Genomic DNA, 14,317 nt, shown 5'->3' on the forward strand with positions numbered 1-14,317 from the left:
TTTATATTCCTTTCGTTCTCATTTCTATCTCCTTTCCTTTTCTTTACCTCACCTTGATGCTGTAACTCTTATTCTACCTACACATATCATACTATATACATATCTTCGATAACGTTCACTCACCGCCATGTAAGTTGCGTTTATTTCTATCGAAAGTTTATCCCTTGATATCTCTCGCCCATTTCAATATATTCTTCATATAAAAGATTTCTTCCTAATTTTATATAATATGATCTTTATTTATATTGACATCTATGTATTTATTTATTTCTAATTTATTAGATAATATTTTCGAAACCTACGTTATCAAAAATCATAAACTTAAAACATTACAAAAAAAATTAGGTACTTAATAGTAAAAATGAAAAAACTTACTTACGAATATTGTTCCACACAGATAAAAAATGTAACGTGAAACGCAGTTAACTTTAAATATTCAATGATCTTCTCTTTTATTTATAAAGATTTTTTATTTTCTTCTGTCTATTATTGTTTTAATAATATTAATAATTAATCTTAGAAATAGTAATGATTATATTGTCTCATGACCTATATATATACGCATCACATTATAAAATATATACATATCTTGTTTTATTATTAAATTTGAGCTTGGTAAATATCATGCAATAAAAATTATCAAATGGATAAGGAATTTTAGAACTATATAGTTATTACATATTGATTTGTCTATCAGTATATAATTAATTAATAAGCTTATAAGTAACAGTCTGTTTTATCCGAAATACCGTGACTTACTTAATGTTATTTTTATAGCTGCATCATTTTAAAAAAAATATATTATTGCATATTTTTAAAAAATTTTATGTTTTTCATACATTACATGTAGTCTGTATTATTAAAAATCACCATATAGTTATATGTATAATACAAAATAGTAAATTTTTTAATGATATAAAAAAATGCACTGTGTGTATAGGCACGCGCATGTTTATATATCGCGTTACGTTTGATTTCATAGTTAATAAATAATTTCAGATATACCTTGTTTATATCTGCTTCATTTTGAAATGGCTATATAAAAAAATAAATAAATAAATAAAAGATGGATGTTTATATTTTTATATAAAATGTTGTATTGTTTATTGCATCGTTTAGTAAAAAAAAGGAGCTAATATACTTCGATACTTATTACAAACAGTCCTTTAATATTCATAGGATTAATTTTGTTCTAACTCCTAGTTCATAAAACTGGAATGGTAAATCAATATAAAAAGATACAAAAAGCTTTACACGTATACTACTTATGCATACATTCTTTTTTTTTTTAAATTATGTTACATTCAACTGTACAAATACAAAGTAAAAAATTGTAATAAAAGATATATCACTTTGGTCACTATAACTTTTCATGATTTGCATAACACTTTACGAATCTTACAACTAAAAATCACAATACAATTAGCCTGTACAATAGTAAAAACATTAAATCGAGCAAATTTCATAATAAGCACTTGACAATGAAATTAACAATTTTCAGGTTAGATATTTGTAGATGTTCTTAAATATGTATTAATTGTTTCATTCTGTAACTGAAACTTTAAAATTAAATAATCACACAACTACTAAACAGGAATAATAGAATACTTCAGAGTATGGAGATTTAAGTTTTTTAATTTTAAATACTTTAATTTAATTAATTGCTAAAATTTTGGGTACTGGAATTAATTTCCTACGCATATCTAAATTGTGTATACAGATCTCATCATGATATGGAGAAATCAAACATTTACATACATTATCATATCATATATCATATATCATATACGTATTATAACAGAAATGAAAGAAAGGTCGTATATGAGAAAGAGTAAATGCTACCGTTTCTTTTTCATGCCTTTGCGATATCCTTTACCAAACCACCCAGGATTTTTAGCAGCTATTGGAGGATCTGAATGGATTACCAATGTTTTTGTATCTTTTATCTGCTTACTTTCAGGTCCTATTAAATTAGAATTATCTGCGTCTCGTTGGTAATAAAGGCAAGTAAGAGAGCCTTCGTTTTCCATGCAGAAAATACACGTAGGTTTAGGTTTTGGCACGTCTGAGGTCATATCCGGTACTTGCATGAATGGATAATAAAAAAATGGTGTTAGTTGAGGGCACATATACATTGGTGGAAATGGTAAGCCCATGGACAAAAATGGTAATGCAGTAAAAAATGGAGCTGAATAAGCAGACATTGATTCGGTTACTCTTTTGGATGAAACACATTCTTCCTCTTTGGTTTCGGATGAAACATCTTCGTGAAAATTGTCATTAATTTGATTTAGTTCCTTATGAACAGTATTGGATGGCTCCTCCAAGCAAGGTTGACTTGTTGTGTGCTGTTCATTATTTCTAAGTCGTACAGCGTGGAAAAAAATAGGATCCTTGGCACGATTATACTGTGGTATTTCCAACCCAAGATGAGCCATAATTCTTTTCATAACTTCGTCGCATTTTCCATTTATTTTCAAAACTGCGTTTTCGTCCTTCGGCGTCCATTGTAAATTTACAATGTACAGTGACGGACGTTTGTGTATCGGCCTATCCATCTGCCACAACCATGGGTATTTCTTCAGAACTTTTAAGCTAGAACCTAAACACAATATAACATCTGCTTGTTTTGCTGCTCTTGTTGCACCATTCCAATTAATTGGCCAAGGAAGATTGCCTCTTTCACCAAAATGAACAATGGAATCTTGCAAACCAGAGTTACATCTATGGCATAATCTTCCAGTACCATGAGAATATCGAGCAGTTTTTTCAGTAACATCGAATAGTCTCCAATATTCTCTATATGGTTTACACATTCTACAAACTTCTACATACATATTGCCATGAACTTCAGATAGAAGTGTACGAGGTATTCCACTACGCAAATGAAGTCCATCACAATTTTGAGAAACTACATGTTTTAAAACCCTTGCTTTATATAAGGCATAAAGAGCCATATGTGTCAACGTTGGTTCTGCTTGGCTAAGATCATGATTTCTGAAATATATAATAAATTAATCAAAATACCTAGTAATATAAATAGTAAAAGAAAGCTAAATCTGATTAATTATCCTTTAACACTATTTGATTAGTTTTAACATTACCCGATATCTTTTCCTTGTTGTAAACGAGTCCAAACACCATTTGTTCCTCTATAATCAGGGATAGAAGCGGCTGTACTAATACCAGCACCAGTATAAACAGCAAGCGATGTTGCTCTGCTGATAGCTGCAGCCAACCTCATACACTTTTCTTCTAAAATTTCTGGTGCATCTTCTACCTCCTCAAGCCTTGCTTTTACTCTATGTCTTTTCTCTTGTCTAAGAAATTGGTAAATTTTTTGTTAACATAATTGTCAGCATATTTATTACTAAACTACATTTTCTAAATATTTATTTGTTCATAAAAACGATAAGAAGATTCATATATTATGACAATTTTCCATATTATGTTAGCAATAACAAAATAATTTGACATGTTCACAGTGTACAATCAATGATTTCCAAAATGGCTATACCTTAAATTAACCTCTTTTACTACATCACTACAAGATACGAGTATCCCTGTTTCTTCTGCAGTTCTATCCCTTTCAGATTTTTGCAAAATCGCAGCTACCTAAAAAGACGTAAAAATGTAACATTCCCATTGTTGTTTACGATGTATCGAAAACAATGCCGGGAGATACATTGAAATTTTGGATAAAATTTACGACTAACTAACTATAATAGAATAAGTAGTATTAAAAATTATGCACGTACCTTTTTAAAAGTTGCTACTCGTTCGTCTTTAACTTTGAAAGCTTTAAGAGCTGCGGAACGCCTCCTTGACAGAAACTTCTCATTACCAGCCTCCTCCATCTTTAATCAAAACGACCAGCACGGCACTGTATCAAGTATCTAAAATGATAGAAATGTCATGATCGCTTAAAATTAATATTTCTAGTATATCAGTAATATATTATCTATTATTGTTATTAATAACGTACATTTTTCACTTAAAATATGATTAAAAATACGTTGTGAAGATGTACATGTGCATATTACAATCTTTTACAATTAAATTTATAACTATGACAAAGTTATAAATGTTATCGTTTTAAACTATGAATACTTCATGACATAGAATGACAATATTAAAATGGCAAAAATACATCCTACATTACGAATACTCCAATTTTGTCGAATATACATAAACCATTGTAACCAGTTTTATTGCTAACAAAAAAAGTAACATGTTTTTTAACATAAATTTGTAGACTTAAATTAATTTATATAACACAAAATTTGTCATTTATTTTGCCAAGAAATTCTGTACGTAGAAGGCGACTATTCTATATGACATTCTGTACGAAAATATTCCTAAACTTAATATTAATAGAATCAATGTAATCAATGAAATCACAGATGCATATATTTAACAATATTAAAGCAAAAATTATACATAACAAAATTTGATATTGCTGAATACTTATTTTACAATTTAACATTTAATTAATACATCTTACATTTAATCCCATAAACAATTAATAGTGTCGTTAAAGAATATTAACTTTTTCTAGATTTTTGAATTACATATAGATGTATGTTATCCATGTAAACTATTCATATACATTTATAGCATTATACAAATCCAAACATTTTTTTTTAAGTTTCATACAAAGAAAAAACGAGTAAAATTTGGCAATAGTAAAAATAATTTGTATTAGCGATAACAAGAAGGTTACTAAATATACAATTGAAATTCTTTCGAAACTTGTTCCCGCCATTTGAAAATTTAAATATTATCTACACGTTTGTATTTTCTATTGTGGTGTGAATCGACAACTCTGGACAAAATAGCGATTATATTTTCGACTTTGATTTTATTTGTTGACAAAGAAAATTCGAAGTTTATGATTTCTATTTGCAACTAAATAATTACAGTCAGAATGAATAGGTACTAGTGGAAACGGTTTGATAATTAGTCATGCCAGGTTTAGAAGAAAGTATTTCACGCGATACCAGTCCACCTACGCACAGCCTAATGTCCGATGGAATCGTCTCTGAGCAAGTGAAAAAATTTTTGTTTACTTCTCGTAAGACTCAGGACAACATACAGTGCAACGAAAGTTTAGAGATTTATATCCTCGAGGTACTACAATTTTTCAGTAACTAATACATTATTGATTCATTTTTTTATTGTATGTATATCACATGTACTCTTTTTGGTTATGTATTTTTTTGTATATTGGGTTGGCAACTAAGTGATTGCGTATTTTGTCAATACCACCCAATGATAAAATCCGCAATCACTTAGTTGCCAACCCAATATTATTATTTGTAAAATAATTGTGTTAGTAATTCTTTTTTTTTTTTAAATGGAGTAACGTAGATAAAGCGTATAATATTTGAATTCATATTTTAATTAATCATAAAACATTAAATATTAATAAATTTTAAAAGATAATTTGATTCTTTAAAGTATATTGTGAGTAGGTTAAAATTTATGATCTTATTTAAGTATTTTTTACCTCATGTATTATTGTCAACTTATTTTTTGTTACAGTTACTTCAAGCTAATTATAGTTTTTATACATGGCCTTCTGCACCTGTGTTAGCTTGGTTTCTTTGGGAACATAAAGAAGAACTTATTGGGAAAAGAGTTTTAGAACTTGGTTCAGGTACAGCTCTTCCTGGAATTTTAGCTAGTAAATGTGGTGCTATTGTAACTTTAAGTGATTCTGCTAGTTTTCCTAGAAGTCTGCAGCATATAAGAAGAAGTTGCGAATTAAATGGTATTTTATCTAAAGTTCAAATTGTTGGCATTACATGGGGTCTATTTTTGTCTAGTTTATTTTCAATTGGGCCATTAGATTTAATTCTTGGTTCTGATTGTTTTTATGAACCAGCGTTATTCGAAGATATAGTTGTTACAGTAGCATTTTTATTAGAAAGAAATCCAAATGCAAAATTCTTGTGTACCTATCATGAAAGAAGTGCAGATTGGTCTATAGAACATCTATTAAATAAATGGAATCTTACCTGCACTCATATATCATTGGCTGGACTCGGAACAGATTCTGATATAAACATACATGAATTAATGCAAGATCATACAATTCACTTATTAAGTATACAGCGTGCAGCTTAAGTGTCTTTTGCCATGATTCCAAGATATTTAATTTCTATACGTAATATTCCATGGACTGTTTCTCACTCCCAGCTTGAAGGATACTTCTCAACATTTGGTAGTGTGAAAATTGCAAAAGTTATATTTGACAAATATGGTATAAGCACAGGTTATGGATTTGTAGAATTTTATGATAAAGTAGTAGTAACCTCTGTGCTTAAGAAAGATCATGTTTTGGATGATGGAAAATTATCTATTACTAAAGGTCTTCAATATTTGCACGAAGACCCTGTTAAAGAGTTTGTAGAGCCACACATATTAGATGCTGATACATATCGCCAATGAAAGTATATGCACAGTGAATATACACAAAATACTGACAATAAAAAAATAATCACAATTAATATAAATCCTATTATTAACCAAGCCTTTGATCATAGTTTATTAAAGTAAATAATATAAACAACATCAAAATGAATCTTGAAAAAACGTTCAATAAAGCAACAATCTATTTACAGTCACTGGCATCGGAATTAAATTCCACAGAACTCTTAAAATTCTATGCTTTATATAAGCAGGCTACAATTGGACCGTGTAATATTTCAAAACCCAATTGGTATCAAATGCAAGCAAGACAGAAATGGGACGCATGGAAAAGTCTTAATGACATGAGTTGTGATGATGCTATGAATAATTATGTACTTGAACTATCTAAACTTAATCCAAACTGGGAACAAGATGCGCAATCTGAATCTAATAACTGGGTTGCTATTAGTCGATTAATAAATATGGAAGATGAAATAAGTGATACGGACAAAACTTTTTTGGATTGGGTGAAAGAAGGACATGATGAAAAAGTACAAGAACTACTAAACAAAGAACCAAAACATGCAAATTTAACAGATTCAGAAGGTCTGTTACCTATACATTGGGCTGCAGATCGAGGTCATTTGAGAATTATAGAACAATTAATTAAAAAAGGAGCAAATGTAGATTCACAAGATGAAGATGGGCAAACACCATTGCATTATGCAGCTTCATGTGGGCATCTTGATGTTGTAAAGTATTTACTGTCTATTGGAGCTGAATCCATAAAAGATAATAATGGTATGACACCCAAAGACATTGCTGATGAACATTTAAAACATATATTGTGATTAAATATTAATATATGTAATCATCATGTAATAACTAAATTTAACGATGAATATAAATAAATTGAATTAATGATTTTCTCATAGTATTTTATATTATAGTTTAATTGTTTTTAGAAACTCTTTATTTATATACAAATAAATCTTCCATTAGCATTTTTAACTATATTCACAGCCTAAGCATTTCTTAGGTAAATGTATAATTTATCAGAGACAATGTTAAAACGTTTTTACATAGTAGTACATTTTTAGGCACAAAATATAAATAGTATTTTAACATTAATCGAGTACACAGAGACTAATGTACTCACTTTACAAATATTTTTAAATTAGGTAATGAAGAAAAAATGTATAACTTATAACAATAAAAGATATTCAAGAAATTACATAAATCATTATTTCAAATAAGATGTAAATGTTGTTGCATTAGTTGTATCCTTATTATAATTAATATATCAGTCAAGTATACATATTACTACAAAAAAAGAATGTAGAAACCAAGAAGTTTAAAAAAATGTATAAAATATTCTGCCATTTTTTGTTTTCTTTTTTACTTAACTAATATAACAATGTTTAATATGTAAATTTCATGTAATATAAATTCTGATTATTTGATGGAATGGATAAAAGTATGTTTATGATGTATTTAAATATTGTTTTCAGCAACTGAAAATTTTATCAATTCTATCAAGTTTTTTAATAAAATATATTGAAATTTTATATCTATATCATCAAACAATCAGTTACAAATGTGAATTATTGAAGTGAGAAATAATCAAACAAATTTATAACATTTTCCTTAATAATGTTGCTTAAAGAGAGTTCGCTAAATCGTATTTTCAACATGCAGGTGATTTCATATAAAAAAACAAATATAAAATTAGATTTGTTTTTTATTATTGCATACTTGTAAAAACAAAAAGAATTTTTTATATATGAAATTATTACGTGTTATATACAATATGTTTATCAATACATATATTTTCCTTTACATTTAAAAAATACTCCATTTTCAGAAGGTACAATTTGTTAATATATTGTAACATTTTTATAAATCACAAAATAAGTATTCCATTATTAAACAAAAATAAAACAATTTTGTAATACAATAAAATAAATTTTGAATAATTAGATAATGTTATTAAACACTTTTTTATTTGAGCTAAATAACTGAAAATTTTAGAATTTTTGGCAATATTATAAACTCTATATTATCACAGTATTGTTATTTTGTAAAACAAATACACGCAAAGGATGCCTATTTATTTACATTAAAGTCAATCGATATTAGTTCATCCAAAATTCTTTGCAACAACTTAAAGCTAATTCGAAAAATTCATCCCTTTTCTGTGTTTTTTTTATAAGTAATCACCTTATTAAATGCATCACAATCTAGCATATACTCTGCAAGTATAAATAAATAACATACAAATGTGTTATAATTAATGCCAAATATATACCATTTTGTATTACATAATAACCATACTGAAAGTTGTGTGCTTAAAAGGTATGTCAATCTAGAGACATTAAATGCCACGTCTTTTTATACATTTATGTTTTCATTATTCTGATAACAAGTATAAAAGTCGATAAGTTGCAAAAATATTAGAGTTAAATATGAAAATAAGATGTATAACTTTTTTTAATTATCTTTAGTATATAACTATAAAAACTTAAAAATGTTTAATTTTAAAATACAGAAGAAAACATATTTTTTCGCCTTCTGCATAATTTCAAAAAGTTAAAATGAAATTTTATCTAACTGTGCTATCAATTTCAATGTAATTATCGAAATTGGAACGTTCATTATTTAACATCAAAAATAGGAAAATTTACATTATCCTGTTAAGAGTTTCCTACAGTTCCATATTATTTTATGAGAAATATAGCCTTCATTTTTTAAAAATATTAATTTCTATAAAGTTCTCTTATAAATGTAATAATCACTTTTTATACAGTTGATTCTAGAGATTAGTACTTTCGTGTTCCGATTTAACACGCGCGGTGGGTGGAGGTGGTGGTGGCGGTTGAGGTCGCGGAGGTCTTTGATGAAATCTTGGAGAAGCCGGAACAGGTTGTTGCGGTGATTTAACAACTACCACCGTCTCAGTCTGAGTTTGCACATCGATAATATTCCCTTCTGATCTGGTTCGCACGTGAGCTTTCGTTTGTTCCGGAGCGTTCAATTTGGCTGGCTTTTCCGGTCGTTCGCCGTACAAGGACATAGACGAAGGTCGACTACCTACACTGGGGCTCCTCTGTAAGTTCGAAGCCGCGTTGCCATTGTTGTTGCCCGAGGTGCAGAACACATTGCCACTGCCACGCACTTGTATTATACTGACCTGTTGTTTGTCCACTGAATATACATGAGCTCTTTCCAAAGTTAAAGGCTATAGGTTATTAAAAAGGAAAAAGATATTAATAGCTCTGAAAAATTATTATGCGATTCGACATTTTTTTCATGAAAATAGCTATTAACACGTTTATTCTTCATCTTTATTTATAGCTTACGTTATTGTATTTCAAAATTGCAATATCCAGGCAGTGATATTTGTCGAGTCCATTGGCAGTAACTACATTTATTTTAAAGAATTATCTTACATATACTGGGACTAAACGTGACGTTTAGAAACCCTTAATACTCACTCCTGCTTCGCTGTCTAAGTTTTCGTTACTGTGCCGTGGTTGTTGTTTAATAAGGCTCGAAGGTCGTATTAATCCGGCTGGTCGTTCTGGAATCGCCGGTTTACTACTTCTATCAGGTGTGCTTGTACATACAGGATTATTGTCCGCCTTCTTACGTAATTCAACCGTTTCTTCTTTAAGATTAAGACACATATTAAACATTTCGTATTATGCTTCTTGATAAAAAAATTATAAAAACATTTACCCGCATTATGTACTATGTTGGTTATACTTCTTGGGGCAGCTACTGGTCTACGTCTTTCTAATGTAGTGGGAGGCGGTCTTTCGGTTGGTATTACCTTTAATTTTTGTGTAGAATTTTCTGAATTTTCAAGTTCCATAAGAGACTTATTGCACGATATATTTTCCATAGTGTTCCTTTCAAGAGCAATAGGAACATTTAATTTCTTTTCAGCCTTTTGAGTTTCTTGATTAATCTTTTCAGTTTCTATGTTTGCATTATGTAAATCTTCTTGTACCTCGTCAACGCGTTCTGGACAATTAACTAACGAAGAATCAATAAGTGCATTTGCTTCAGTATTTTGTTGTTTAGTTTCTGTTTCTGTGCTTCCATCCTGCTTATCTGTACTAGTGTCATGTTTTATAATCGATTCGGTATTTGTTGTTTCATGTTTTTTTATGCGATTAAGAGTCCCTGATGTTAAAGGTCTAGGTGGTTTATCAGGTGTGGGTGGTGGTTTATCATCAGGTTTCTTATCATGTTTATCCGGAGTAGTGATACTTGGTGGTGTTGGAGCTGGTTTGTTTTTCCTACGAGCTGCTGGTTTAGGACTGCCTTGTGGAGGACTTTCTCCATGATCACTAAGACTACTGTTAGAAATGCAACGACGCATACTCGTAGTTTGATTTTCCGAACCAATTATAATACCAACTTCTAAATCGCGATCAAAATCTATTTCACCAGGAAAAAACCAATCTGCATACGTGATCAACTGATCAACTATAAGACTAGAGTTATTAGCTGTACTCATGTTCATTCTGAAATAATAAATATTACATTAGTAGAGATTATCATATAACTTTTTCTATGATGATCAATGATACAAATAATGTAAATGGATAATATTCTTACACCATTGTATTTGCATCCTCTTGTGGACTCCATATTAAATTGGGCGCGATTACAATTGCAATATTTTGTGGCGACATTTTGTTCACATCTTGGTTTTTAGTGAGAACAGCTAGAAATTTGATTAGGAACCGCAGATTTTCTAAATTTACAGCTGGTAACTTATGTAACACCTCCCATAGAGCCCTTAATCTTGTTTCATTCTGAGTTATTTTTGCAGCTGCCATCCATTCAGGATACAACCTTTGAAATAAGATAAAAATAACGAATATAATGTTATAATTTTCTTCGTCATCATTATGGATAGTAAATATTATTTTTATATTTACTTATAAGTTAGGAGAGGTTCAGGTAGTTCTCGAAGATAAGATTTTAATGCACCAGCAATGACATGTGGATCTTTATACTCAAGAGCAGTTGGTAATGTAAGGCAGCATGCATCTAAACTCAATTTAATTCGACGTGATTTTGATGCAGCGCCAGCTATTCTAAAAAGGCCCTCTTCTTCCATACCTAATCTTAGCAACGCAGATACACACAATTGAACGGGTAATGCAATTTTTCTGTTAGTTACTCTGAGATGTTCTTCCAAAGGATAACCATAAACTGGTTTCATTTCGTTATCATCTACAATTATGAAACAGGGTTACATATTAAACGAAATTTTTTGGTAAGTCTTGGAAGTATTACATGATAAAATTCGTCAAACGCGCCAAATGTTTTTGTTTCATAAATACGATTAAATACGTACTAATATAGCTTTCTAATCCAGGAATAAGGTCTTCGAGGCAATGTAGCGCACTTTCATGATAAGCTCTTTGAAGTTTTACATATTGTATAATAGTATGTGCTAATTCAGTTTCACGTGACATAAGTTGAAACATTTCTGCAGCTAGTTGATCTCTACATTGCTCAACTTTAGTTTCTGCTTCTTCCAATTCTTCTCTTAAGTTATCTACCTTTGTTGCACCTGCACCTATTGCACAATATTAATTTCAAAATATAAACATAATTCTTGTAATACAATTTAAAAATCAGATTAAAATTTCTTCTTACTAGCACTATGTTTACTAGCTTGTTGATATCTTGTCCTCACACTATCCATATCTAAAGTTAATCGGGCTAAATTTCTTTTATGTTTTATTATGTTTGGTACATCAGTATCTAAAATATGTTGAAGAGGCATTGCAACATATTGTTCAACTTTTGCTTCATGTTCAATTGCCTCATTTGCTAAATACATCTGTGCACGTCCACACTCTGACAAAGTAAAACCCATGAGACCATCTTCAGGAGCATTCTCCAACATTGTTTGACCTAATATATATTCTGGACACTTTTTCTGAAAAGATATATATTTTTAAAAACGTAAAAAGAAGCTATCATCAAAATTTAAACATAAATTTCATCATCATGTATTACCAAACGCTTTTCCTTCAGTGCAACATCTTGTGTCATAGCCTGATTTGGTGGATTACCAAGTCTTTTGTTTAATCCAATGAGAGCCATTCTGATTTGATCTACATGTTTATCTGCAGCTTGTAAATCATCTGTAAGCACTTCTGTTTTGCCAGCTCTATAAAAACAAATATTTAGTTCGTTAATTTTTGAAGATTGACAAATTCAAATTAACATAACGGTCTTTAAAGTCAATCCATTTTGAGATAGTCTGATTCATAAGCTATTTTGGTATATCATGTCTGCTTCTATCGAATGTTATGGTGTTTTGACATTGCTCAAAATTATATTGTTTAAAAATTATACAGAAAAACAGAGATTCTTATCTTTTATTATGATAGATATATCAAAATATTATATTATTATATGCTTTATTTAAAAATGTTTAATATTTTATCTACCAATCGTAACATTTAGAAAAAGCAAAATTTTCGTAGACTTTTAAATGAAATTAAATCACAATTACCTAGAAAATGTTTGATCAGCAAGCTGTTTAACTCTGAAGAATTGTTTCTTCATGATTGATAAACACCTAACGCTTATTATATAAATAAAATTACACGATAATCTACTAAATTATGATCAGTTATCACTTGTTAACTGTAACGACGTTCACGAGCACACATGTTTAGTATAATTAGAGGACATAAAAGAAATGCGGACGATAAAAAAAATAGAGAGAGTCCTTCGTATCACTCGAAAGGCAGCAATTCGTCATAATGTTTGTATAATGATCCCACACCCTCTATGAACAAATAGAATGTCCCGATCGATATATCCTTCCACAATATCGACGAGTTTCCACTCTCAAAAAAGTTTCAAGATTCACTTCTTGGATCTTAAATTTTGTAAACGTGTCAAAATCATAGAAATTTTAATCGCGGCATTTTATTTCCTTGTTCACCATTGGTTGTTTAATGAAACCGCGAAACCGAGCAAAGATTTTCACGTTGTTCATTATTTGACAAAACTTGGATTACGTGTCAATTTTGCTTTCCTTTTTAAACAGGCATTAAATTTCTATCAAAAGATTCGATAACGGGACAACCAACAACTTTTTACTGTTCTTGGTCAGCCATTCTTGTTTCTCACTGTGATTCAGATTTCGTTTAGAACGAGAAATCGTTTCAATCGCGCGAAATTTGAAATATAAAATTCGCGAAACGCGTTAAGTAATCGTAACGATGTGACCTATAGTAACTCACGAAAGTATTTCAACATTTATTATAAAATAATTTTATGTATTTATTGTGTCTATTATATATAAATTGCGGATTTTTATGCAAATTTATATTTTTATGCATACAACAAAAGCAATAAAACTAAAGTAGAATTTCGTTCTACCTATTAAAAATTATAACGATATTATTTTATTACTTTTTTTATATTGTATGCATTCTGTGCATTTTATATAAAACAATTTGAAATTTTATTAGCGCTGTAACGAGATACGACTATCATGATTATATTATTCAAATTTATGAAAGAAATTCTGTTACCATAGATTACCTAGCTAGGTTTTAAGAATATATATTTCAAGTTTTAAGTTGAAGGTTTATTTGTAAGCTTAAGGTGTAAAATAAGCAATGATTTTATCCAAAAACCATAATATGTAGATGGAGAAAATAAAATAAAATATTGCTTAAATTTATAACTTATTTAGTTACAAGATATTTATTGCAAACATATATTTAGTAAAAACTTAGTATGCAGCATGAATAATTATTTTAACCATAGAATAAATATTAAATATGATCCCACTGAATATCAGGATTTATCAATGAATACTTTTATGATCTCTGCAAAATATAAGAAATAAATA

General features: G+C 29.3%; 5 protein-coding genes across 8 annotated transcripts; 3 read left to right on the top strand and 2 right to left on the bottom strand.

Moving 5' to 3' along the window:
* Positions 1-1,243: 1,243 nt before the first annotated feature.
* LOC117231299 (NAD-dependent protein deacetylase sirtuin-7) lies at positions 1,244-4,122 on the bottom strand. The gene is made up of 5 exons (XM_033489632.1): positions 3,986-4,122; positions 3,759-3,896; positions 3,518-3,615; positions 3,105-3,320; positions 1,244-2,997 (listed from the first exon to the last, which is right to left on the bottom strand). Exons 2-5 carry the CDS (start codon positions 3,855-3,857, stop codon positions 1,839-1,841), a joined length of 1,572 nt encoding a protein of 523 aa, XP_033345523.1. The 5' UTR covers positions 3,858-3,896; positions 3,986-4,122; the 3' UTR covers positions 1,244-1,838.
* Positions 4,123-4,769: 647 nt separating this feature from the next.
* LOC117231283 (methyltransferase-like protein 23) lies at positions 4,770-6,223 on the top strand. Its single transcript, XM_033489590.1, has 2 exons — positions 4,770-5,130; positions 5,545-6,223. Exons 1-2 carry the CDS (start codon positions 4,966-4,968, stop codon positions 6,127-6,129), a joined length of 750 nt encoding a protein of 249 aa, XP_033345481.1. The 5' UTR covers positions 4,770-4,965; the 3' UTR covers positions 6,130-6,223.
* Positions 5,914-6,477, top strand: LOC117231285 (SRA stem-loop-interacting RNA-binding protein, mitochondrial-like). The gene has a single exon (XM_033489592.1). The coding sequence runs from the start codon at positions 6,142-6,144 to the stop codon at positions 6,451-6,453; it is 312 nt and encodes a 103-aa protein (XP_033345483.1). The 5' UTR covers positions 5,914-6,141; the 3' UTR covers positions 6,454-6,477.
* Positions 6,478-6,507: 30 nt separating this feature from the next.
* Positions 6,508-7,356, top strand: LOC117231284 (acyl-CoA-binding domain-containing protein 6). Its single transcript, XM_033489591.1, has one exon. The coding sequence runs from the start codon at positions 6,582-6,584 to the stop codon at positions 7,263-7,265; it is 684 nt and encodes a 227-aa protein (XP_033345482.1). The 5' UTR covers positions 6,508-6,581; the 3' UTR covers positions 7,266-7,356.
* Positions 7,357-9,164: 1,808 nt separating this feature from the next.
* Positions 9,165-13,599, bottom strand: LOC117231254 (rho GTPase-activating protein 44-like). Of its 4 annotated transcripts, XR_004492927.1 has the most exons (11): positions 12,962-13,599; positions 12,460-12,613; positions 12,094-12,379; positions 11,789-12,013; positions 11,367-11,664; positions 11,041-11,280; positions 10,153-10,946; positions 9,909-10,081; positions 9,774-9,835; positions 9,605-9,652; positions 9,446-9,520 (listed from the first exon to the last, which is right to left on the bottom strand). XR_004492927.1 is itself a non-coding variant. In XM_033489523.1 (10 exons), exons 1-10 carry the CDS (start codon positions 13,012-13,014, stop codon positions 9,227-9,229), a joined length of 2,565 nt encoding a protein of 854 aa, XP_033345414.1. In that variant the 5' UTR covers positions 13,015-13,598; the 3' UTR covers positions 9,165-9,226. The 4 variants fall into 4 exon arrangements, 3 of the variants coding, with proteins under 3 accessions (XP_033345414.1, XP_033345413.1, XP_033345415.1); XM_033489523.1 differs by lacking the exon at positions 9,774-9,835 and having other exon boundaries at positions 9,165-9,520; positions 12,962-13,598; XM_033489524.1 differs by having other exon boundaries at positions 9,512-9,652.
* Positions 13,600-14,317: the final 718 nt, after the last annotated feature.

The sequence above is a fragment of the Bombus vosnesenskii genome, unplaced genomic scaffold, assembly GCF_011952255.1.
Source record: "Bombus vosnesenskii isolate JDL3184/JDL3185 unplaced genomic scaffold, Bvos_JDL3184-5_v1.1 scf7180000013272, whole genome shotgun sequence".
NCBI classification, from domain to species: domain Eukaryota; kingdom Metazoa; phylum Arthropoda; class Insecta; order Hymenoptera; family Apidae; genus Bombus; species Bombus vosnesenskii.